Source organism: Geotrypetes seraphini, chromosome 5 (assembly GCF_902459505.1).
Source record: "Geotrypetes seraphini chromosome 5, aGeoSer1.1, whole genome shotgun sequence".
NCBI classification, from domain to species: domain Eukaryota; kingdom Metazoa; phylum Chordata; class Amphibia; order Gymnophiona; family Dermophiidae; genus Geotrypetes; species Geotrypetes seraphini.
Window position 1 is genome coordinate 133,300,139 of NC_047088.1, and position 24,610 is coordinate 133,324,748.

General features: G+C 41.4%; 1 protein-coding gene across 6 annotated transcripts in view; it reads left to right on the forward strand.

The window, feature by feature from the left end:
- IQCA1 (IQ motif containing with AAA domain 1) overlaps positions 1-24,610 on the forward strand; it is a 1,056,753-nt gene that overhangs the window by 956,593 nt on the left and 75,550 nt on the right. For 5 of the 6 annotated variants that reach the window (XM_033944078.1, XM_033944080.1, XM_033944079.1 and 2 more), the window contains one exon: positions 22,905-23,143. In XM_033944078.1, the coding sequence (XP_033799969.1) occupies positions 22,905-23,143 (239 nt within the window). Of the gene's footprint in view, positions 1-22,904; positions 23,144-24,610 lie in introns of those variants that run through there. The other variant, XM_033944083.1, reaches the window with a different exon arrangement.

The window sequence follows — 24,610 nt, forward strand, 5'->3', positions numbered from 1 at the left end:
GCCATTGAAGCCCTCCCCAGCCCATCCTCCACCAAATGGCCATATACAGACACAGACCATGCAAGTCTGCCCAGTACTGGCCTTAGTTCAACTTTTTAATATTATTTTCTGATTCTAGATCCTCTGTGTTCATCCCACGCTTCCATCGTGGAAGCCCAGACTAGATGTATCCCATATATTAGCAAAAGTAGAAAGAAGAGATCCAACATGGTTAAAAAGTGAAGTAAAAAAGGTTATTAGAGCCAAAAAATATCCTTTAGAGAATGGAAAAAGGATATGAATAAGGAAAATAAGAAGAGACACAAGCACAGGCAAGTTAGATGCAAAGCACTGATAAAGAAAGCTAAGAAAAAATATGAAGAGAAACTTGCCAAAGAGGCAAAATCTCCTAACAATTTCTTTAGGTACATCAGAAGTAGAAAACCTGTGAGAGAATCTGTTGGATGATCAAGGAGCAAAAGGAGCACTCAGGGAGGATAAGGCCATAGCAGAGCATAGTGGAGAGACTGAATGAATTCTTTGTTTCGGTCTTTACGGAAAAAGATGTAAGAGATCTACCAGAACTGGAAATGGTATGCAAGGGTGATGATGCGGAGGACTGAAAAAAATCTTTGTGAATCTGGAAAATGTACTAGGCCAAATCGACAAGTTAAAAAGTGATAAATCACCTGGACTGGATGGTATACATCCTGGGGTACTAAAGGAACTCAAACATGAAATTTCTGATCTGCTGTTAGTGATCTGTAACCTGTCACTAAAATCATCTGTAATACCTGGAGGGTGGCCAATCTTACACCGATTTTTAAAAAGAGTTCCAGGAGAGATCTGGGAAATTACAGAAATTATTTTGCCGAGACCCCTTTAACAAGTTTATCTCTATAAGAAAAGTGCATTATCTAACATCCAGTGAGATTTATTATATTTCAAACTTTTGAATTTGGACTGAGTTTAGAAACTTCAAGATTAGAATAAGCCTTCAAACCCCTTCACTAGTTCTCAGAGAGTGATTTTTTTGAACAAATTATGCAATGACTGGACGGTAAACTCTTACCCCAAGAGAGGGTAGTCAATCTCTCTTCAGAGTTTCACTTTTCTGAGCATATTCTTTATAAATCCTTCTCACTCTCTGTGCACTAGTTTCCAGTACAGTCAGTTCTTATTTTTGTTATTGACTTCAGTATCGGGCAAAATAAAAAATAAAATTGTGAAACACTTAGACAAACATGATTTAATGAGACAGAGTCAACATGGGTTCAGCCGAGGGAGATCTTGCCTCACCAATTTGCTTGACTTCTTTGAAGGTGTGAATAAACATGTGGATAAAGGTGAGTCGGTTGATATAGTGTATATAGATTTTCAGAAAGCTTCTGACAAAATTCCTCATGAGAGGCTCCTGAAAAAATTAAAGCGCTATGGGATATGAGGCAAAGTTCAGTTGTGGATTAGGAATTGGTTATTGGATAGAAAACAGGGTAGGGTAAAATGGTCATTTTTCTCAATGGAGGAGAGTAAACAGTAGAGTGTCACAGGGATCTGGAAATTGGAACAACGAGTGAGGTAATTAAATTTGCAGATGACACTAAACTGTTGAAAGTTGTTAAAACACATGCGAATTGTGAAACATTGACGGCAGACTTTAGGAAATTGGAAGTCTGGGCGTCCAAGTGGCAGATGAAATTTAATGTGGACAAATGCAAAGTGATGCCTATTGGGAAGAATAATCCAAATCACAGTTACCATATGCTAGGGTCCACCTTGGGGGTTAGCGCCCAAGAAAAGGAACTGGGTGTCATTGTAGACAATACGATGAAACTTTCCAACCCAATGTCCGGCTGAAGCCAAAAAAGCAAATGGGATGCTGGGAATTATTAAATAAGGGATGGTTAACAAGACTAAGAATGTCATAATGCCCAGCTCCGGAGCATATGCAAAGCCACGGGCCGATTCTGTCTGTCTGCATGTGTGTGCATTTGCCGGGCTCTCCTTCCTGGACACCTGCTCGCGTTTCATTCCCAATCGCCGGGGAGGAGGAGGAGAACAGGAAGCGGGGAGAACTAGGATCGGCGCCACAGCTATAAACTTCCAAGCCTTCTGCCCGAACATGCGGAAGGACGAAAGGAAGCGCCCCTCTATGCAGAAATCAAACAGCTGTTACATAGAGCATTTTGGACCCCGGTTTGTTTACAGAAGTTAGATAGCTCTAAATCTAATAGATGCTGGCACTGTCATCTTGAAGCTGGGACATTAGATCATTTGTTATTCTATTTTCCATTAATACTTGCTTTTTGGAAATCAATATGGGGGTCAAATATATAATTTGTTAGATAATCCGGTGGCATTATCCTATGACACCATATTGTTTGGCATGTCAATGAGGGCTAAAAGCCAAATATCATCTAATAACAATAAGCTTCTACTCATTATGACAGGGGTTGCCATACAACATATTACAAATAATTGGAAAAATTGGGATAGGCTGAATTATAGCTTTTGGTGGAACTCTTTATGTCACATATTCAAAATGGAAAGGATAATTGCCCTGCAGCAGGGAAATTTTTAAAAATTTCAGGTTATTTGGGAGCCATTAACAAGATACTGTAAGATTGAAATTACTACATAGAATAAATATTACTTTTTTCCCTTTTGTTCATACACATCCAGGGTGGGGGGTGGGAATATTTTATGATTTCTTTTGCTTATGAATAACTGTTGGGTATAAGGGAGGGGGGATATTTAATGTGAATTAAAATTGGATGATATATTAAGTGATGTTAAGTATAAATGATTGTATTATATGTTACACTTATTGTGAGTTTTAAAAATGAATAAAGATTAATTAAAAAAAAAAAGAAGAATGTCATAATGCCCCTGTATCGCTCCATGGTATGACCTCATTTTGGAGTATCGCATTCAATTCTGATCACCTTATCTCAAGAAAGATATAGTGGCGCTAGAAAAGGTTCAAAGAAGAGCGACCAAGATGGTAAATGGGATAGAACTCCTTTCGTATGAGGAAAGACTAAAAAGGTTAGGGCTCTTCAGCTTGGAAAAGAGACGGCTGAGGGGAGATATGATTGAAGTCTACAAAATCCTGAGTGGAGTAGAACGGGTACAAGTGGATCAATTTTTCACTCCATCAAAAATTACAAAGACTAGGGGACATAAGAACATAAGAATTGCCTCTGCCGGGTCAGACCAGGGGTCCATCGTGCCCGGCAGTCTGCTCCCGCCGCGGCCCCCCCCAGGTCCATGACCTGTAAGTATTCCCTACCTAACCTAAATGTCCATACCCTGTTCGCTTAATGTCCTGTAAGGTAAACCTCTATCTATTCCAAATACTAAAAGAAATCACAGACACCAAACCCTTCCTGGCCAATATTGACACCCCTCCCCCCTCAGCCACCCTTCTAGCCGAATACTTTAAAAACAAAATCACAACTGCCAGGACTACCCTCACTGGAACACCAAACCCACCTAGAAAAGATCACAATGCCCCCCACAGAAAAAGAATCAGCTGTGGCAGACAGAACTTGGTCCCACTTCCCCACTATACAATGGTCCGATCTTAACAAAAAATACAGCCACACAGCCTGCGACCTCAACCACTGTTCTCCATATCTATTAAAATCCTCCAGTACCAAATTCCGCACTCTCCTCTTACAATGAATACAAACCATGCTCTCAGATGGCCTTTTCCCGCAAGACCTCAGTGAAATCATCATAACCCTATCCTAAAAGACCCTAAAGGAGCAAAGGATCAACCATCCAACTACAGACCCATAGCTTCAATACCATTCTATGTCAAACTAATGGAAGGCCTGGTAGCTAAACTCCTCACCAACTACCTAGAAGACCACAACATACTCCACCCGACACAATCTGGTTTCAGAACCAACTACAGCACAGAGATACTTCTGGGTTCCCTCGTAGACACAGCTAGACACCTCAGCACAGTTAGAAAAATGCTGATTATACAACTGGATCTCACCGCAGCATTTGACCTGGTGGACCACAACATTCTACTACAAATACTAGAAACAATTGGAATTACAGACAAGGTATACACATGGTTTCAAGGATTCCTACATTCCAGAACTTACAGAGTAAAGTTGAACAAAGAAAATGCAGAACCTTGGTCCAACCCCTGCGGTGTACCCCAAGGATCTCCACTATCCCAAACTCTCTTCAATCTCTACATCGCATCCCTTGGCACATGCCTGGACAATTTAAGATTAACCTCCTATAGCTATGCAGACGACATCACCATTCTTCTTCCTTTTGACCAACCAACGTCCTCCATGACAGACATACTACACAGGACACTTGAAGCAGTAGCAACATGGATGAAAAATCACAAACTGAAACTGAACCCAGACAAGACAAAATTCATTCTCCTCGAATGTTATCCCCTTCGCTTCCAGGAAGTCATCCAATCCTTACTGAACCCCAGAATTGTACAGTCTTATCACCTCTTCGGGAAGTGCGTTCCAGGTGTCTACCACCCGTTGAGTGAAGAAGAACTTCCTTGCATTCGTTATGAATCTGTCTCCTCTCAGTTTTTCTGAATGACCTCTTGTTTTTGTTGTCCCCGCTAGTCTAAAGAATCTGTCCCTCTCCACCTTCTCTATGCCTTTCATAAGTCTCTATCATGTCCCCTCTCGGTCTCCACTTTTCCAGGGTAAAGAGCCCCAGCTTGTCCAACTGTTCTGCATATGAAAGGTTCTCCATGCCCTTTATCATCCTCGTTGCTCTCCTCTGGACCCTCTCGAGTATTGCCATGTCCTTGAGGTATGGCGACCAGTATTGGACGCAGTATTCCAGATGTGGGCGCACCATTGCTCGATACAGTGGCAGGATAACTTCCTTCATTCTGTTAGTGATACCTTTTTTGATAATGCCCAACATTCTGTTCGCCTTCTTTGAAGCTGCTGCACATTGCGCCGCCGGCTTCATTGTGTTATCCACCAATACCCCGAGATCTTTTTCTTGGTTGCCTTCCCCCAGTACCCTCCCTCCCATCGTATAGCTGTACATGGAGTTCCCCTTCCCTATGTGCAAGACCTTACATTTCTCCACATTGAAGCTCATCTGCCATCTTTTTGTCCACTCACTCAGTTTGTTCAGGTCGCTCTGCAGTTCTTTGCATTCCTCAACGGTTTGGACCCTGCTGGAGAGTTTTGTGTCATCCGCGAACTTGATAACTTCGCACTTCATCCCCGTTTCCAGATCATTAATAAATATATTGAACAGCAGCGGTCCCAGCACTGACCCCTGCGGAACACCATTCGTGACCCCTATACAGTCAGAGTAGTGCCCCTTTATTCCTACCCTCTGCTTCCTACCTGCCAGCCAATTTTTTATCCATCTGTACACGTCCCCTTCCACCCCGTGACTCCACAGTTTCTTCAGTAGGCATTCATGGGGTACCTTGTCGAAGGCTTTTTGAAAATCTAGATATACGATGTCTACGGGGTCACCTTGGTCCAATTGTTTACTTATCCCCTCAAAGAAATGCAGTAGATTCATCTGGCACGATCGTCCTTTACAGAAACCATGTTGGCTTGTTCTCATCAGATTATATTTTTCTATATGCTCATTGATACCTTCCCTGATCAGCGATTCGGCAATCTTCCCCGGAACTGAGGTTAAGCTCACCGGTCTGTAGTTCCCCGGGTCACCTCTCGATCCTTTTTTGAAGATCGGTGTGACATTCGCTATCTTCCAGTCCTCCGGGATTACCCCTGTTCTCAAGGATAGTTTGCAAATATGCCGCAGTAACTCCGCTGTTTCATCTCTGAGCTCTTTCAGTATTCTCGGGTGAATCCCGTCTGGGCCCGGAGTTTTGTCAGTTTTTAATCTATATATCTGCCTGAGAACGTCTTCAAGGTTTACCTCCATGCATGATAATTCTCCCTCTTGATCTCCCCTGAAGATTTTTTCTGGTTCTGGCACGCTGGATGTGTCTTCTATTGTAAAGACTGATGAGAAGAACTTGTTTAGTCTACCAGCCACCTCTTTTTCCTCTTTCACCTCCTCCGTCGCTGGCTGCTTCCCTTTCACATATCGGAAAAATGGTTTGAAATTTCTTGCTTTCTTGGCCAGTCTCTCCTCATACTCTTTCTTGGCTTTCCTGACTACTCGGTGACATTCTTTTTGATGCTTCCTGTGCTCTCTCCAATTTCCTTCGGTTTTGTCTTTTTTCCACTTCCGAAATGATTTTTTCTTGTCTTCTATCACTTTCCTTACTTCATTGGTTATCCATGCAGGGTCTTACGTCTGATTCTTTTTGGATCCTTTCCTAAATCTTGGTACATATAGGTTTTGCGCCTCGTTTACCGTGTCCTTGAATAGGGACCAGGCTTGCTCCACAGTCCGAGTTTTCTTGGAGCTGTTTCTGAGCTTCTTTCTCACCATTTGTCTCATGGCATCATAGTTCCCTTTCTTGAAATTAAACGATGTTGCCTTGGTTCTCTTTCCCTTAGGTAATCCTACTTCCACTTTGAACTGAAACATATTGTGGTCACTGGTTCCTAGTGTTCCCACGACCTCCACACCCTTTGTGGGTCCTTTCAGCCCGTTGAGGATCAGATCCAGAATCGCTGACCCTCTCGTTGGTGCCTTGACAAGTTGTTCCATGAAGCAGTCCTGAACAGCTTCCAGGAACTCCGTTTCCCTCGCACATTTTGAATTTCCAAGACACCAGTCTATCCCGGGATAGTTGAAATCTCCCATAACTATGGTGTTTGGGTTCTTGCATTCGCTTCTCAGCTCGGCTACCATTTCTGTATCCTCTGCTTCAGTTTGCCCAGGTGGAAGGTAGAACAGTCCCATCTTTAGAAACATAGAAACTGACGGCAGAAAAGGGCCAAGGCCCATCTAGTCTGCCCATACCAATGTCCCACCCCCTAACTCCCTCTGTGAAGAGATCCCACGTGCCAATCCCATTTTTTCTTAAAATCTGACATGCTGCTGGCCTCAATTACCTCCAGTGGAAGACTATTCCAGCGATCAAACACTCTTTCGGTGAAGAAATATTTTCTGGTGTCACCATGAAATTTCCCACTCCTGAGTTTCAACGGATGCCCTCTTGTTGCCATGGGACCTTTAAGAAAAAAGATATCTTCCTCCACCTTGATATGGCCCGTGACATATTTGAACGTCTCGATCATAGAAACATAGAAATAGACGGCAGATAAGGGCCCACGGCCCATCTAGTCTGCCCATCTTAATGTCCCTCCCCTACCTTTGCCCTGTGAATAGATCCCATGTGCCGATCCCATTTGGCCTTAAAATCAGGCACGCTGCTGGCCTCAATCACCTGTAGTGGAAGACTATTCCAGCGATCAACCACTCTTTCAGTGAAAAAGAATTTCCTGGTGTCACCTCGTAGTTTCCCGCCCCTGATTTTCAATGGATGCCCTCTTGTTGTCGTGGGACCCTTGAAAAAGAAGATATCTTCCTCCGCCTCGATGCGGCCCGTAAGATACTTGAACGTCTCAATCATGTCCCCCCTCTCTCTGCACTCCTCGAGCGAGTATAGCTGTAATTTGTCAAGCCGTTTTTCGTATGGTAGATCCTTGAGTCCCGAGACCATCCGGGTGGCCATTCTTTGCACCGACTCCAGTCTCAGCACATCCTTGCGATAATGCGGCCTCCAGAATTGCACACAGTATTCCAGGTGGGGCCTCACCATGGATCTATACAATGGCATAATGACTTCCGCCTTACGACTGACGAAACCCCTTCGTATGCAGCCCATGATTTGTCTTGCCTTGGACGAAGCCTGCTCCACTTGATTGGCAGACTTCATGTCCTCACTGACGATTACCCCCAAGTCTTGTTCTGCTACCGTTTTTTGCTAGGATCTCGCCATTAAGGGTATAAGACTTGCATGGATTCTGGCTGCCCAGGTGCATAACTTTGCATTTTTTGGCATTGAAGTTGAGTTGCCATGTCCTAGACCATCGCTCCAGTAGGAGTAGGTCGTGCATCATGTTGTCGGGCACTGAATCTTCGTCTGTTGTGCATTTGCCCACTACATTACTCAGTTTGGCGTCATCGGCGAATAATGTTATTTTACCTAGAAGCCCTTCTGCCAAGTCTCTTATAAAGATGTTGAATAGGATTGGGCCCAAGACTGAGCCCTGTGGTACTCCACTAATCACCTCCGTCATTTCGGAGGGGGTGCCGTTCACCACCACCCTTTGGAGCCTACCTCCAAGCCAGCTCCCAACCCATTTCGTCAATGTGTTACCTAATCCTATAGAACTCATCTTGCTCAGTAACCTGAGGTGTGGTACGCTATCGAATGCTTTGCTAAAGTCCAGGTACACGATGTCCAGGGACTCCCCAATATCCAGCTTCCCCGTTACCCAGTCAAAGAAGCTGATCAGGTTGGATTGGCAGGATCTCCCCTTAGTAAATCCATGTAGTTGGGGATCCCGTAGATTCTCCTCATCCAGGATCTTATCTAATTGGTGTTTGATTAGAGTTTCCATTAGTTTGCTCACTATCGATGTTAGACTCACTGGTCTGTAGTTTGCTGTCTCCATCTTTGAGCCTTTCTTGTGGAGTGGAATGACGTTAGCCATCCTCCAGTCCAACGGGACGCTGCCTGTACTAAGGGAGAGGTTGAAGAGCGCGGACAGTGGCTCCGCCAAGACATCACTCAGCTCCCTAAGCACCCTGGGGTGCAGGTTGTCTGGCCCCATTGCTTTGTTAACCTTGAGCTTTGACAGCTCACCGTAGACACTGCTGGGCGTAAACTCAAAGTTACTAAACGGGTCAACTGAGCCAACCCTTGTCTGTAGCTGAGGGACGAGCCCTGGCGCTTCTCGGGTGAAGACTGAGCAGAAGTATTCATTTAATAGTTGGGCTTTTTCCGAATCCTTTTCCACATAGTCTCCGTCTGGTTTCCTAAGACGTACAATCCCGCCTGAGTTTTTTCTTCTATCACTGATATACCTGAAGAAGGATTTATCTCCCTTCTGGATGTTCTTTGCTAGAGACTCCTCCATGAGGAATTTAGCCTCCCTGACTGCTGTTTTGACGGCTTTTGATTTGGCCAGGTAGTCTGCTCTAGAGTCCTGCTTTCCTGATTGTTTGTAAGAGATGAATGCTTTTTTCTTCTCCTTGATCAGGTCTGAGATCTCCGCAGTAAACCACTGTGGCTTATTGTTCCTTCGCCGTTTACTTACTGATTTTACATAGCGGTTTATTGCTTCTTGTATGGTTGCTTTCAAAGTCGACCACATGTCTTCCACGTTATCGGTTTCTTCTTGGCTTTGTAGCGCCTGGTGAACGAAGTCTCCCATTTCTTTGAAATTTGTGTCCTTGAATTTGAGGACTTTGGTTAGTGTAGTAGATTTAGTGAAACCTTTCCTGATATTGAACCATACCATGTTGTGGTCACTGGAGGCCAATGTGTCGCCCACCGAGACCTCTGTGACACTGTTATACCACTAATTTCTGACAGGTGGAATGATCAGTAACCCTCAGAAAGGCACCCAGACAATATAAAGCTTAAACAATAACACTTTATTACATGCATAGATAAATATTAAAATAGAATAACATCACCGTATTTCCGGACATCACTATCCCTCACAATCTGGAACCCAAAGCGATTGATAGGAGAGGAGAACCGAACCAGGCTGTCCCTTTGTTGCAACGTAACTGGATTCAAATTCTATGGGCTGAGTTTTTCTCTTTTATAGAGAAAAACTGCTGCCCTCTTAGTAAGACAGCCGGTTCTGTTCTTTTGTTATCTGTTTTGACAACACCCAGGTCAAAAGAGGTCAAGATAGCAGATACTTGTTACTGTCTTTTTGATGTAGTTTCCCATCTGTCTTTACTGATGATCATCTGGTTTTACTGTCCTTTGAAGATCAATGAGGTCAGGATGCAAGGAGGTGTTGTAGTTTTATTGTCTCTTTGATGCTATCCAGTTGACACTTAGACAAAGGAAGTCAGGATCTCAAATAAGCAAGGTTATTGCAGAGACCATCTGGTCTTACTGTCCTGTGGAGATCAAAGAGGTCAGGACGCAAGGAGGTGTTGTAGTTGTATTGTCTCTTTGATGCTATCCAGTTGACACTTAGACAAAGGAAGTGAGGATCTCAAATAAGCAAGTTTATTGCAGAGACCATTTGGTCTTACTGTTCTTTGGAGGTCAGGAGTTCAGGTAAGCAGATTTGAGAATACATATTAGTAAACAAAATTATCAGTAATATGCTGGGTCAGCAGACTTGAGAATACATAAACAAAATTATCAATAATATGCTAGGGCATAACTGGCATAACATTCCACCCTTGGATTCTTAAGTCTGTTCCGTGCCATATCACGGCCTCTAGTAATAGCATCCCACACTGCAACATACTAACATTCTGTAAACATACTGAAAAGGGATCTTGATTAGCAGGAATCACAAGTTCAACAGTACTAAGGACACATTGTTTCATTTCAAAATTTACACCATTTTCTATCTAAGGATACAGAATGTGATGTGGTTTTTAAATCAATGCGATAAAGGTAATTCTTTGTGATATCCTTAACGACATGTAACATTAACTGATCATATCGTAGCGTTAGTTCATAATTATGTACAGTATGTGGCACCCATTCACCTTCCCTTCTAAATACATCTGCTCCTCTGGAGCCAAAATATGCTTCTGTGCCAGCCAGTATTTCAGAAACAATAGTATCTATTCTACTTTTAAGCAAAGGTAAAATGGGAAAATTAATTTTCCCTTCATAATTTATTTCCTTATGTGCTAAACCTGGTGTCCTTGCATTCCCTAATATTTCTTGCTAATTAGGCCTTTCACTTGAAAGTATCACGTATTGGGAATCATGAAAATTAATAACCTTATTAATATTATATTTGTGCTCTTACTCATGGCATACATTTAGGGTAGCTTCATATTCACCATCGATCACCGCAGTTATCTGGTATCCCGTTTTTCTTAGCATCTTTGGTTAGGGTCTGGCTATGCTCCGGTTTCAATAGGCTTGCTATGCCACTCACATGCCTTCACTCATGTAAATTTCAGGCCCCACCTCCAGAGACCAGCCCTAATGTGAAGTGGTAGGATATAGGCTCACTTCTATTCCCCAGTTGGTGCCACATAACAGCCTCATGGCACGGCACTGTATGTCTGGTTGCGTCTTCATCTTCTCGGTCTGGTGAAATTTTCTCTTAACCCAGCATGTTAGCCAAATCATCAGAATGAGAGAGCAGAGCTGACCAATTTTATCACAAAAGGATGAAAGTCTATATAGAATAACATTTCCCAGTACGTGATTTTTCAAGGAAAATATTTCCTCATGCTTGTTTATCTTCAATGCTTTAATTACATTAAACTCCCCTAGTGGTAAAAGAGAGTATAAGAGAAAAAGGAGAAAAACCATTTTATGTACAGAAGATGATAACATGTGACACAATACTTGTGTGTAAAGTAGTATTTGTGTGAGATGAGAGAAACAACACTAATGCACTTAAAGGTAGTCTGTATGACATTCAGAAAATACACCTTTTTATGTTCTGGACATAATTATTATGTCATTTAAGAGAGACCATACACACGTACAGAATGTGATAACATTTGACACAATACTTGTGTGTAAGGTAGTATTTGTGTGAGATAAGAGAAACAACACTAATGCACTTAAAGGTATTCTGTAGGACATTCAGAAAATATACCTTTTTATATTCTGGACATAATTATTATGTCATTTAAGAGAGACCATACACACGTACAGAATGTGATAACATTTGACACAATACTTGTGTGTAAGGTAGTCTTTGTGTGAGATAAGAGAAACAACACTAATGTACTTAAAGGTATTCTGTAGGACATTCAGAAAATATACCTTTTTATATTCTGGACATAATTATTATGTCATTTAAAAGAGACCATACACACGTACAGAATGTGATGACAAAATAACTTATGTCAGAGATGTGCACTGCACTGTTTATACCTGGTAAGTTAAATAAAGAGAGACTAATTTTTTTTATTTTATTTAGCAAATATCAAATACCAATGAACACCATTTTACCAGGTATAAAGCTTTCTAATTATTTCTCTTCAGATATCCTTTTATAATATAACCCCTAACTAAATTATCATTGGGCTGTATAAAAACATAGAAACATAGTAAGATGACGGCAGAAAAGGGCCAAGGCCCATCAAGTCTGCCCACTCTATAGACCCTTTGCCCTGACCCATGTAGGGATCCCACATGGGCGTCCCCTTTATTCCTAAAATCTGGCATGCTGCTGGCCTCTATTACTTGTGAGCCATAGCATAAAATCATTGTGAGCATGGTTTTCATAAGATACTTTCTGGTATGTGGGGAAATCTTTTTTGGAAAGGGATATGGTACCATTTGGACTAATAGAAGGGGTGGAATAAACTCTGGAAATGGCCAATGTGCAATGTTGGGGTACCCCATAAGCTAAAACAGACAACACATAACAGAAACATACAAACACAGAGCTCCGGCATGCTTTCTTCCAGCGGTAATGATTCAGGGTTGATTTTAATCTGTAAATAAGCACACTATTAATCAAAAGAGTCACAAACAAATGTGGTATCCATTGGATTCCCACTATCAGGTCACATTGCTGGAAGTATTTTAAATGTGGCACAGTGAAATTGGTTCTCCGGACCATGTCTTAGATAATAAGCTTCTAAAAGAAAGAGAGAGATAGAAACTTAAGTTAATTGCTCTATATAGTTTTACTGGTCTTCTTTTCTATTTTCTTCCATTTCAAAGCTCTGTCACACAATCGTAAGAGAATGCACGCAGGGAATTTTTAATCTATAAAATATACAAGAGAGGTTTACGTGCATGTACAGTGGTTCACAATATTAGTGTTTTAGGTAAAAGACACATTTGCAAAATTACTTGGAGTGCAACTTCCTTATACTATCTAACAAAACTTTATACATTATAAAGGTCACTTAGCAATATTTCTACAGTTTAGCTTTCTCTATCACCTCTAGGCATCTGTAAGTATTTTTTGTGGTAGTCTGGTATATGTATATTGCCTCCCTTGCCAAGTGAATGCATGGACATTGCTCCACTATAGGGATAGTAAAAAATGCAAGCTGTCATGTTAACCCTTTTTGGATATCTGGCAAGGAATCCCATAGATTAATCCCAAATTGGTAATTGTCCAATTTTAAAATTTGTAAAATTTTTTCTTTCTGCTTGTATAATTTTCCCCCCAATCCTGATATTTATATTCCTACACCCCAGCGTCCAATACAGCTTGTACCTGTTGCTCCCCAGGTTTCTACTAAATATTTATCTCTACCTGCAGACACTGTTCTAATTTGGTCCAAGCTAACACTTAGGCTTGGTATTCACATCATTGATCCTCCCACCACTTCCACCCTTTTAAATCAGGATAAAGAGTGGAAGCAGTTTCCTCAAGAGGAGCAGTTGGCACTGGCACATCCTCACTCTTGCTTACTTGGGCTTGAGACATAGATTTCTTTCCTAATCCTCTACTTTTGTACATTTTCCATAAAGTCCCGGTATCTTTCCCATCTATTTCTTCCCTCTTTACCCCATCTTTTATTAATGCCAAAAACATATCCCTTCGGGATACTCGATTAGCCCTGTTTGAATTGGATTGTCCTTCCCTCTTTTTATCAAAAGTAGTTTGAGGTCCCCAGTCTCCCAGATCTCCTAACTGTCGGACCGCTTCCAAGACTTCCAAAATAGACCTGTCTGTTTGATTGATCAACAGAGTCATAATTACCTGTTTGTATGCCGGTGCAGCATACCTGATAATTTTATTTCTCATGGATACAGTAAAAGGTAATGACATATATGTGTCAGCGTGACCTATTACTAAAGCTACCTTCATAGCCTCTTCCTTAATTCTCATTTGTGCATCTTTCAATGTATACCAAACTTTATCATTGGAAGGCCAATCAGATTCAAGTGGATATCGCCTCGTGACACCCCTACTAATTATCTCTAATAAAGACCATTGGGCATTTTTTGCAGGATAAGGATCCTTCCGCAACGCATGTTGCACTGCTATTTCTTGACAAATTTGAACAAATTTAGGGGCATCTGTGGCATCTAACATAATCCCTGCTGCACCCAGCTCCTGCACCCGAACTACCCACTGTATTAGTGGTTCCCCAGGCTGCTGTGTAAAGCGTGCCATCATATCCATGATTTCATGTGGAGTAACATCCTCCCTAACTAGATTTTCTCCTGTTTGTAGATTTCTCTGTAATCTTTGTCTCTTCACAGGCTCTGCTTCTAAACTTTCTGCCTGTTCTCCTTTAACACAGATATCCTCCTCACTGTTATTAGAATTTGAATCCCAAATATTCCCATCCCGTTTGTTTGGATTCCAATCATTCGGCAGATGATAAATTAAGATTTTAACTTTTCTGTAACTCACTTTCCACCTCCGTTTCTTGTATTTATATCGTGCATATTGCATAGCTGACTGTTCTATTACATTTTGATAGGTTTCTACCTTATCCATTAACAACTTATTCTGACATTGTAGCATTGTAATGGCATGCTGTTGTTTATTCCTTTTCTTTTCCAGCTCTTCTAATTTCAATTGTAATTCCTGTTTAGCTTCATGCAAATTCCTCCAGTCTGACAAAATCATCCTTCCTTGTCTAGAAATTACTTCTTGCTCTTCTCCTTTTGAGATTTTCACCTTTTGTAAGGAGGCACATAATTCATGTGGATCCCCACTTTCAAAAGTACAGGATTCACACAATCCTGCTTCTACAGACCACTCAGTGGCCATTAATTTTCCCATAATTTCATTCCCATTTGGAATGGAGGGATTGGGAGCCTGCTCCTCCACCCCTTGTTTTCTAGGTATCTTTTCTGACCACATGATTACCCCACTTCTGGTACCAATTTGTTATACCACTAATTTCTGACAGGTGGAATGATCAGTAACCCTCAGAAAGGCACCCAGACAATATAAAGCTTAAACAATAACACTTTATTACATGCATAGATAAATATTAAAATAGAATAACATCACCGTATTTCCGGACATCACTATCCCTCACAATCTGGAACCCAAAGCGATTGATAGGAGAGGAGAACCGAACCAGGCTGTCCCTTTGTTGCAACGTAACTGGATTCAAATTCTATGGGCTGAGTTTTTCTCTTTTATAGAGAAAAACTGCTGCCCTCTTAGTAAGACAGCCGGTTCTGTTCTTTTGTTATCTGTTTTGACAACACCCAGGTCAAAAGAGGTCAAGATAGCAGATACTTGTTACTGTCTTTTTGATGTAGTTTCCCATCTGTCTTTACTGATGATCATCTGGTTTTACTGTCCTTTGAAGATCAATGAGGTCAGGATGCAAGGAGGTGTTGTAGTTTTATTGTCTCTTTGATGCTATCCAGTTGACACTTAGACAAAGGAAGTCAGGATCTCAAATAAGCAAGGTTATTGCAGAGACCATCTGGTCTTACTGTCCTGTGGAGATCAAAGAGGTCAGGACGCAAGGAGGTGTTGTAGTTGTATTGTCTCTTTGATGCTATCCAGTTGACACTTAGACAAAGGAAGTGAGGATCTCAAATAAGCAAGTTTATTGCAGAGACCATTTGGTCTTACTGTTCTTTGGAGGTCAGGAGTTCAGGTAAGCAGATTTGAGAATACATATTAGTAAACAAAATTATCAGTAATATGCTGGGTCAGCAGACTTGAGAATACATAAACAAAATTATCAATAATATGCTAGGGCATAACTGGCATAACAGACACTTTCTCCATTGGTAAGTATCAGGTCCAGTATTGCCTGATCCCTTGTCGGTTCCAACACCAGTTGCCTGAGGCTTGCTCCTTTCATAGAGTTTAATAGCCTCCTGCTGCTGCCGGAAGCAGAGGTAACTGTAACCCAATCCACATCAGGCATGTTGAAGTCACCTAGCAATACTGTGTCCCCACGCAAGGTGATATTTTCTATATCTTCGATTATTTCCATATCCAGGTCATCCTGTTGTCTTGGGGGTCTGTAAATTACGCCAAGATACAAGCATTTGTCCTTTCCTCTGGCCAAATTAACCCAAAGGGATTCCCCAGTATACTGGACATCTGAGATTCTCATGACCTTAATGTCATCTTTAGTATATAATGCTACACCCCCTCCCTTCCTACCCTCTCTGTCCCGGCGAAGCAAGTTGTAACCCGGTATGACCATGTCCCACCCGTGGGAGTCTGTGAGCCAGGTTTCGGATATCGCCACCACATCCAGGTCGGCATTCCTTATTTCTGTTTCCAATTCCAGGATCTTGTTTCCTAAACTGTGTGCGTTGACGTACATAGCCCTCCATGTTATATTTTTGTTATGTCTCAGTGGGGATATTCCTGTTTGAGCTATTTGAACACCTTTAGCATTGTTTGTGTTATTTGTGCTTTCCTGAGGCTCAGAACCACAATGTGTACTCCCCATATACCCAGAACTACAGTGTGTACTCCCCCTAGACCCGGAATTACAATGTGACCCATAAATATGATGTGACCCTACTCCCGACTCAAAAGTGTGTGCACTCACCCCTGACCCAGAATTTCGGTGTCTACTTTCCTCAGCCTCATAAATGTATTGGCATTTTAGTTCGCCTGGTATGTTGTTTGTGCCTGTACCCTCCCCCGACTTACCTAGTTTAAAGCCCTGTGGAGTAGGCGGGCTAGGCGGTGTCCAAGGACATTCTTCCCTCTTCTGGTTAGGTGTAGCCCGTCGTGTCCCTGTAGTCCTTGCAATGCTTCTTCATGGTGCAGAAACCCGAAGTTCATCTCCTTGCACCATCCTCGCAGCCAGTCGTTCGCCCTTTGTATTCGATCCTCTCTGGCTCTGCCCTTGCCCCTCACTGGGAGAATCGAGGAGAAGACTACCTGCGCATCCATCCTCCTCAGCTTCTCCCCCAGGGCCCTGAAGTCTTCAGGTATGCTGTCCGGGCTGCTCCTTGCGGTGTTGTTGGTTCCGACGTGGATTAGAACCATGGGGAAGTGGTCTCAGGGCTTGATGAGTCTGTCAATGCAAGCAGTGACATCCCGGATCCTGGCCCCTGGCAAACAGCAGACCTCTCTTGATTGTAGGTCTGGTCTGCAGATTGGTCCCTCGGTGCTCCTCAGCAGCGAATCTCCGATGACCACCACTCTGCGCTTCTTAGGGGTGGGCTATACTGTTGATTCCGGAGTTGGAACCATCTGCTGAACAACTACTTGTAGCTCTTTCTCCGGACCTTCCTGTAGCAGCTGATATCTGTTCCTCAGGGCGATATGAGGTGTCGTTGTTGAGCTGTCCTGTATGGGGGAAAAAGAGACAGAGTTAGGTCCTCTGCATTTTCTTGTGGAGGAAGTCACCAACTGCCAGGAGTCAGCGTCTCCAACCACTTCCTGCATTCCGGTAGTTTGTCTCAAGGTGGCCGTTTTGGATGCTATGGGTGTTCCCAGGGTGGTCTTGTCAGGTTCCTGTTCAGCGATCATGTCCCCCCTCTCTCTGCGTTCCTTGAGTGAATATAGATGCAACTTATCCAGCCGTTCCCCCATACGGGAGATCCTTGAGTCCTGAGACCATCTGGGTGGCCATTCTCTGAACCGACTCAACTCTCCGCACATCTTTGTGGTAATGTGGCCTCCAGAATTGTACACAGTATTCCAGATGGGGTCTCACCATGGATCTGTACAAAGGCATTATGACCTCGGATTTACGGCTGACGAAGCTCCTATGGATACAACCCATGATTTGTCTAGCTTTGGATGAAGCTTTCTCCACTTGATTGGCAGACTTCATGTCTTCACTAATGATCACCCCCAAGTCTCATTCTGCTACAGTCCTTGTTAGGGTCTCACCATTCAGGGTGTAAGACGTGCATGGATTTTTGTGCCAAGGTGCATGACCTTGCATTTTTTGGCATTGAAATTTAGTTGCCAGGCCCTTGACCAATACTCCAGTAGGAGCAGGTCATGTGTCATACTGTCGGATATTGAGCCTTTGTCAGGCACTGTGCTTTTGTCTGTTGTGCTCTTGCCCACTATGTTGCATAGTTTGGCGTCATCGGCGAATAACGTAATTTTACCTTGAAGACCCTTAGCCAAGTCACTTACGAAGATGTTGAATAGGATCAGATCCGTTGCTTCCTGGTACTTTGACCCACAATGACTCCAGTTGGTCATTTTTCGCTGCTGTGTCCACACTGGTCGAGTGAATGGTGTCCCTTATGTATAGTGCTATTCCTCTTCCTTTCTGGTAAGTCCTGTCTTTTCAGTAGAGTTTGTATCCTGGCAGTACTATGTCCCATTTGTTTTCCTCGTTCCACCATGTTTCCGTGATCCCTATGCTATCTAGTCTCTCATTATTGGTCATGACTTCTAGTTCCCCCATTTTGTTCTTTAGGCTTCTTGCATTAGTGTACATGCAGTTCAAGTCCTGGCATTTTCCCTTCTTCGCTATTTTCCCTTGCATTCCATTCTTCCTTCTGTCCCCTTCCTGACCTGCCAACTCCTGGGTATTGTCTCTTTTGTCTTCCCTTTGTGGTAGGTTCCTATTTCCTTCCCCTTGTGTTGTGTTCCTATTGTCCTCCTCTTGTTCCTTCTCATCGTCCAGTCCCATTTTGACTTCCCCTTGTAGTATGTTCATCCTGTCCCCCTCTCGCTTCATCTGTCTCCCTTTTTTGTTCATAGTCTGTTGCTTGCCACTTGTGTCTTCCCAGCAATCTTCCCCCTCAGTACCCTCACTGGATACTGTTTCCCGAACCGTCGATACCAGGTCGACTGTCGGCTTTCCCCTTCTGCTTAGTTTAAAGCTTGCTCTATCACTCTTCTGACGTTATTTGCTAGTTGTCTAGTAAATAACGTCAGAAGAGCGATAAAATATATGATAAAATAAATGTTCTTTTCCCCAGAACAACTAAGGGCATTTATTGATATGAAGAAATTGGTTACTGGGAATGCTTAGTGTTATTGAACAGTTTAATTTGAAATGTGGGATAACTGTTAAGCCATGCCTTAATACTTGTTTCTAAGATAGAATAATCTCCTCTTTATTTTCACTTGGATTTCTCGATTTTGATTAATTGTGGTCTAAGAAAGACTTATGGATTAATTTATTTGTTTGAATTTCCTGTTTGTATAATTCATTCTGTATTTCCTAAACAAGTTTGTTCTTGGATATAATTTTTAAATTCTTAATAAAAAATAAAGTTAAAAAAAAATACATTAAAAAATTACCAAAGGGGCCTCAAAGCTCCATAGGTGATCTATCCAATCTCAGGAGTTCCTTATATTCTCATAGGCCCTTTAAACTGGGAAAAAAGAACCGGGAAACTTTTCCCCAAGGTGAAAAGGTACCCAGTCCAAAAAAACAGTACTATTACCATGTAATTATGGTTTCAGGGGACACTAGACTCAAAAGAACACAAAAACAGAGTTTTATGTCCAAAGCAAAAAAAAAAAAAAAAGTCCACAAACACTTATCTGAAAGTTCTGTCATACTTTTGCTGTTTGTACTTCCAAATAAGTCAACTAATGATCATAAACCACATGCTACATGTATCTTATACCCCCCAAATCTCAGCAGTCCATGTTTTGCACACCGCTGCATCAAAAGAAAGACATGAAATTCACAAAGCTCTAAACAAACCATATCACCTGACCACAAGTGCAGATCTTAAAGATACATCTACAGCTTCCAAGTTATCCACAACATTCAAATTCACTTAAAGAAAACTTTCCATTCCACAGAGATGTTCAATCCACTAGATTCCATAGTGCTCTGCTGAAAAATCAATTGTTGCTCCAACTGCCAAAGCTACTTCTTTACATTACCCCCTCAGATAAAAATGTTCAACCGTTTAATAATTATGCAGTGCAAACTATCAAAACTATGTTGTTGTCTCACACAATATTTGACAATAGGAAAATCCAATTTTCTTGTATAAACACACGATCTGTGTTCTATCATCCTTGTTCGAAAGGCTCATGAAGTTTGATCTATATAAATAAGATCACATGGGCATCTAATCATATTCTTAGATGCGCAAGTTGTGGACCCAGTGAAGGCAATATTTCTACCCCTCCCACCCAATAGAACTCAGTGCCCTCTATTGTCATCACACTTATTAAACCCCTTATTTATCCTCTGACCTATATCAGTCCAAACATCCGATTTAGATAATTTATCCACCAAGTAGAGTTTTGAGAAAAAGATATACAGCGGTAGGTGTACAGTCTTTCAGGAACATCAAATGTCTGCCAGTGCTTCCTGATAATAGATGCTATTTTCTTTGAAGAAGATGTAAATTTCAAAATACAGGTAAGCATTGGATCCGCCCTTAATCTATGCATATTGTGGTTGCAATAATATCTGACAGAAAAAAGAAGACAAAAACTTGCCTTGAAAGGAAATGCAGCAAACAAACAAAGAGAGGCAAGTGAAATGTCTAATCCAACCAAAAGTAGTTACATTTATTGAGTCCATAAAAACAGTCCAACATTAAGGATGAATCTCTTATGTTGAAGTCCCAACTAGGATTACAGTTTTGACTTTGCCTTCCTCAGGGCAATAGTAAGGTACTAAAAGAATATAAAAACCAAATTTAAACACATTATCAAACATATATAGTATAACATAAAAACAGTATATAAAATAATAGAATTGTATATAATGGAATACCATCTAGAGTTCCAGAAATATACAATAAAATGTATAAACATTTGAAAAGCTTAATATATAGTGAGGACAAACCTTCATAAATATAATATCATGAGGAAACAATGGAAAATATAGAAAACAAATGAATAAAAGTAAAAATATATAAATATGAAAGTAAAAGAACGAACAGTTACAACAGCGAACAAAAAACAACATTATGGAACATAAAAATTTTTTGTGTGATACAGAGGGAGAGGACGACATTGTGTCTTGTTTCCATAATTGATCACTGAAAAATGAATGCTTGGACAAGTCTGATATTCATTTGGATTGTTAATTCCTTGCCTTGCCTTTGTTGAGAGCCTTCATTGAGAACAATGAAATGCTATTCTGTGGAATATTTCTTCCTTGATAGTTGCTTCTTTGTTTACGACAAAACCCAGAAGATTGAAATCCTTTACAACTTCTATTCTATTGCCTTCAAGCTCAAAATCATCATTTTCCATGTTTATGATCTTCGTCTTGTTTATGTTAAGTTCTAATCCCATTTATGACTTTTAGCTTTGACTTTTTCTCAGTAGATAGAGCATGTTGTCTTTGCTGCTAGTAATGAGTGTGGTATCAACTATATCGTGCATGTTGTTTATATTTCAACCATCAACTTTGAAACCAATGCTCTCTTCTTACAAATTTGCTTTTCTGAATATGGCTTCACCGTACGGTTGAACAGATAAGCTGACAAGATGCATCCTTGCCTGATGCCATGTTTTATTGGAAGCCAATCAGTGTTGCCATATTCTGTTCTCACTGCAGCTTCTTGATTTTTGAAGAGGCTCTTTATCAGCTGAGTTATATGTTTAGGTATTCCTATTTGTGCTAGAGTTCTCCATAGTTTATCGTGATCCACACAGTCAAAAGCTTTGCTGTAGTTAATGAAGCAAAAGTATATGGGCTTCTGGTATTCTTTGCTCTTCTTCAATATCCATCTAACATTAGCAATAATGTCTCTTGTTCCTCAGCTTGAATTTCATGTAGTTCTTGCTCAATATATGATTGTAGCCTTAGTTGTATTATTTTCAGCAATATTTTGCTGGCTTGTGGAATTAATGCAATTGTTCTATAGTTGTTATGGTCCTTTGCATCACTTTTTTATAGTACAGTGTTCCCCTGGTCGTTCACGGTCGGCGGTTCGCAGTCCCAGTCATTCGCAGTATTTTCCGACCGCGAACCACCGACAAGGAGAGAGCAGCTGAAGCGCCAGCGAGTGCAGGAAATCACTTGCTGTATGCTCCGACTGCCTCTTCCTGCACTAAGTCGGGCCTTATCCAATCAGGAGCTGTTTTGACACTACTCCTCATTGGTAAGGCCCAACTTAGTGCAGGAAGAGGTGGTCAGAGCTTACAGCGAGTGATTTCTTGCACTCGCCAGTGCTCCGGCTGCTCTCTCTTGCCTCTCCCGCTGCCCTCTCCAGTCTCCCCCATGAAAAACTGTATTTGCAGTTTTTCAAGATTTGCGGGGGTTCCTGGAACGGAACCCCCTCGAATATCAGGGGAGTACTGTATAGGTATGAACAGTGATCTTCTCCAATCTGTTGGTCATGTTTTTTTCCTTTTCCAGTCAATGTTAGTACTGAAGCTATATATATTGAAGTAATAAGACATATTTCACTTCAAAGAACTGTTAGATATGTAATAATAATAATTTATTGTTTATATACCGCCAAAGCCAAAGTAGTTTGAGGTGGTTTACAATAAAGAAGAGCTGGACATTCAGCGAAAAAACCAATGATGTCTTTGAGTACATGAATATTTGTACAGAGTAAGATTAGGCAGTTTTAAGTAGGGGCAGGTTTACAATAAGAAGTACGTCGAGGCGGTTTACAATAAGAAGGGCTGGTCATACAGCGTGAGATAAGCAGTGAAGTCTTTAGGAATTCTTGGTCACAAATCGGTTGAACAGGTTGGTTTTCACAAGTTTTCTAAAGTTGAGGTAGGATGAGGAGTGCTTGATGCTGCTTAGCCAGTCATTCTGTTGACTTGCTTGGAAGGCAAGCGTTCTGTCAAGGAATCTTTTGTATCTTTAGTATATATTGCACATAACACCAATTTACAGTATTTAAGATACATTTATATATAGTAGGTAAAACCTAATGATAGAAGGTTGAATCTGCTGTTTCTGATAACTGTACTAGCTTTATTAAGTCACTAATAGTTTTTATCGCCCTCTTATTCTTAATTGAACAGTGTTATGGAGACATATCATTCTTCAGAATGGAGGCTCCATCACCAGCTCCCTGAATCTCAGCTGTCTGGCCAAAGTGACTGATGGCTTTACCCAAGGACACATCATTTATGCAGTGCAGACTGTCTTGAACGAGCGACGCATTCAACAACTCTACAGAAAGCCACTTACAGCTGTTGAGTTCATTGGTCCTCTCGCAACTCAGGTTCCTGTGTACAGGGAAGAAGAAGAAGCTTTTAAGGTAAAATAGCATTAATCTTGGGAAGGAGCACCAATCTCTAGAACATGGGAAAGGGGTATCACATTTCAAAATCTTGTATGATGGTAATAAAATTCACCTAAGTTATACTATTGCTGTCTAGAAAAAGAGGATCTATAGTGGTAAGCAGAGTTCAGAGTAATTCTTCCAGGCAGAAACCATTGTGCAATAAAACCAAGTTACTTACCTGTAGTGATGTTCTCCATAGACAGAAGGATACAAGCCCTCACAGTAGGGGTGGCATCACAAATAGAGCCCAAATGGGAAAGCTTCTCCAGCTTAATATGTAGTATGTGCATCATTTTCTGCTTCCCACTGTCATGGAGGTCTACCTTATTCTATTGTTCAGCTTGAGTAAAATACAGATCCTTGGAGTGGTGGGTGGGTATATGAGGATTTCTATCCTGCTCACTAGAGAGAACACCTGTTACAGATAAGTAATTTGGTTTTCTCCAAACACAAACAGGATAATGAGCCTTCACTGCAAGTGACTCCATATTATAAACTGCCTTCAAGAGAAAAAAAGGAAAATAATAATAAGGCACTGCAAAGGGGCAGACACCAACATGTTTTTTGGTGGCAACTAGTCTTCTTTATATTTCTTCTTTATCATCATCATCTTTTGTGGGGAGAAAGCACCCAAGAACAGAAAGGAAATGAGCCTGAGAAGGATGGAGTTGGATGATAATCCCCAAAGAGATTCTAGAGAACTGACATGTAGTGGGTTATGAATGTATGAACAATGTATGAACAGATGTCCATGTCACAGCTTTGTAAATTTCTTCCATGAGGCTGATCTTATGTTAGGCTACTGACAGCACCACAGATATGTGTTTGTGTTTTATTAAAACTTGTTATACCAATATAGTTTCATATAGTAGGGCTGCAGGTGTTCCAGTTTCCATAATCCATACATGATTCTTACTGCTGCAATTTGAACTAGTTGTAGATGCAATAGCAACTAGTGTTACATTATCTGGAGACCTGTGAATTGCAGGACCTGAGGCAACATGGATTCACTAGAGGCAGGTTTTGTCAGACAAATCTGATCAATTTCTTTGACTGGGTGACCAGAGAATTGGATAGAGGATGTGCGCTAGAGGTGGTGTATTTAGATTTTAGCAAAGCCTTTGACAGTGTTGCACACAGGCATCTAATAAATAAACAAAATGGCCTCGGGATGTGTCGCAAAGCGATGGGCTGGGTCAAAAACTGGTTGAGTGGAAAGCAACAGAGGGTAGTGATCAATGTAGATTGCTCTGAGGAAAGGGATGTTACCAATTGTGTGCCTCAAGGTTCTGTTCTTGTGCCTTTTCTTTTTAAAATTTTTTAAAACAATATTGCTGAAGGGTTGGCGGGTAAGATTTGCTTCTTTGCATATGATACCAAAATCTGCAATAAAGTAGACACGCTGAATGCTATGAATAACATGAAGAAAGCTTGAAGAAT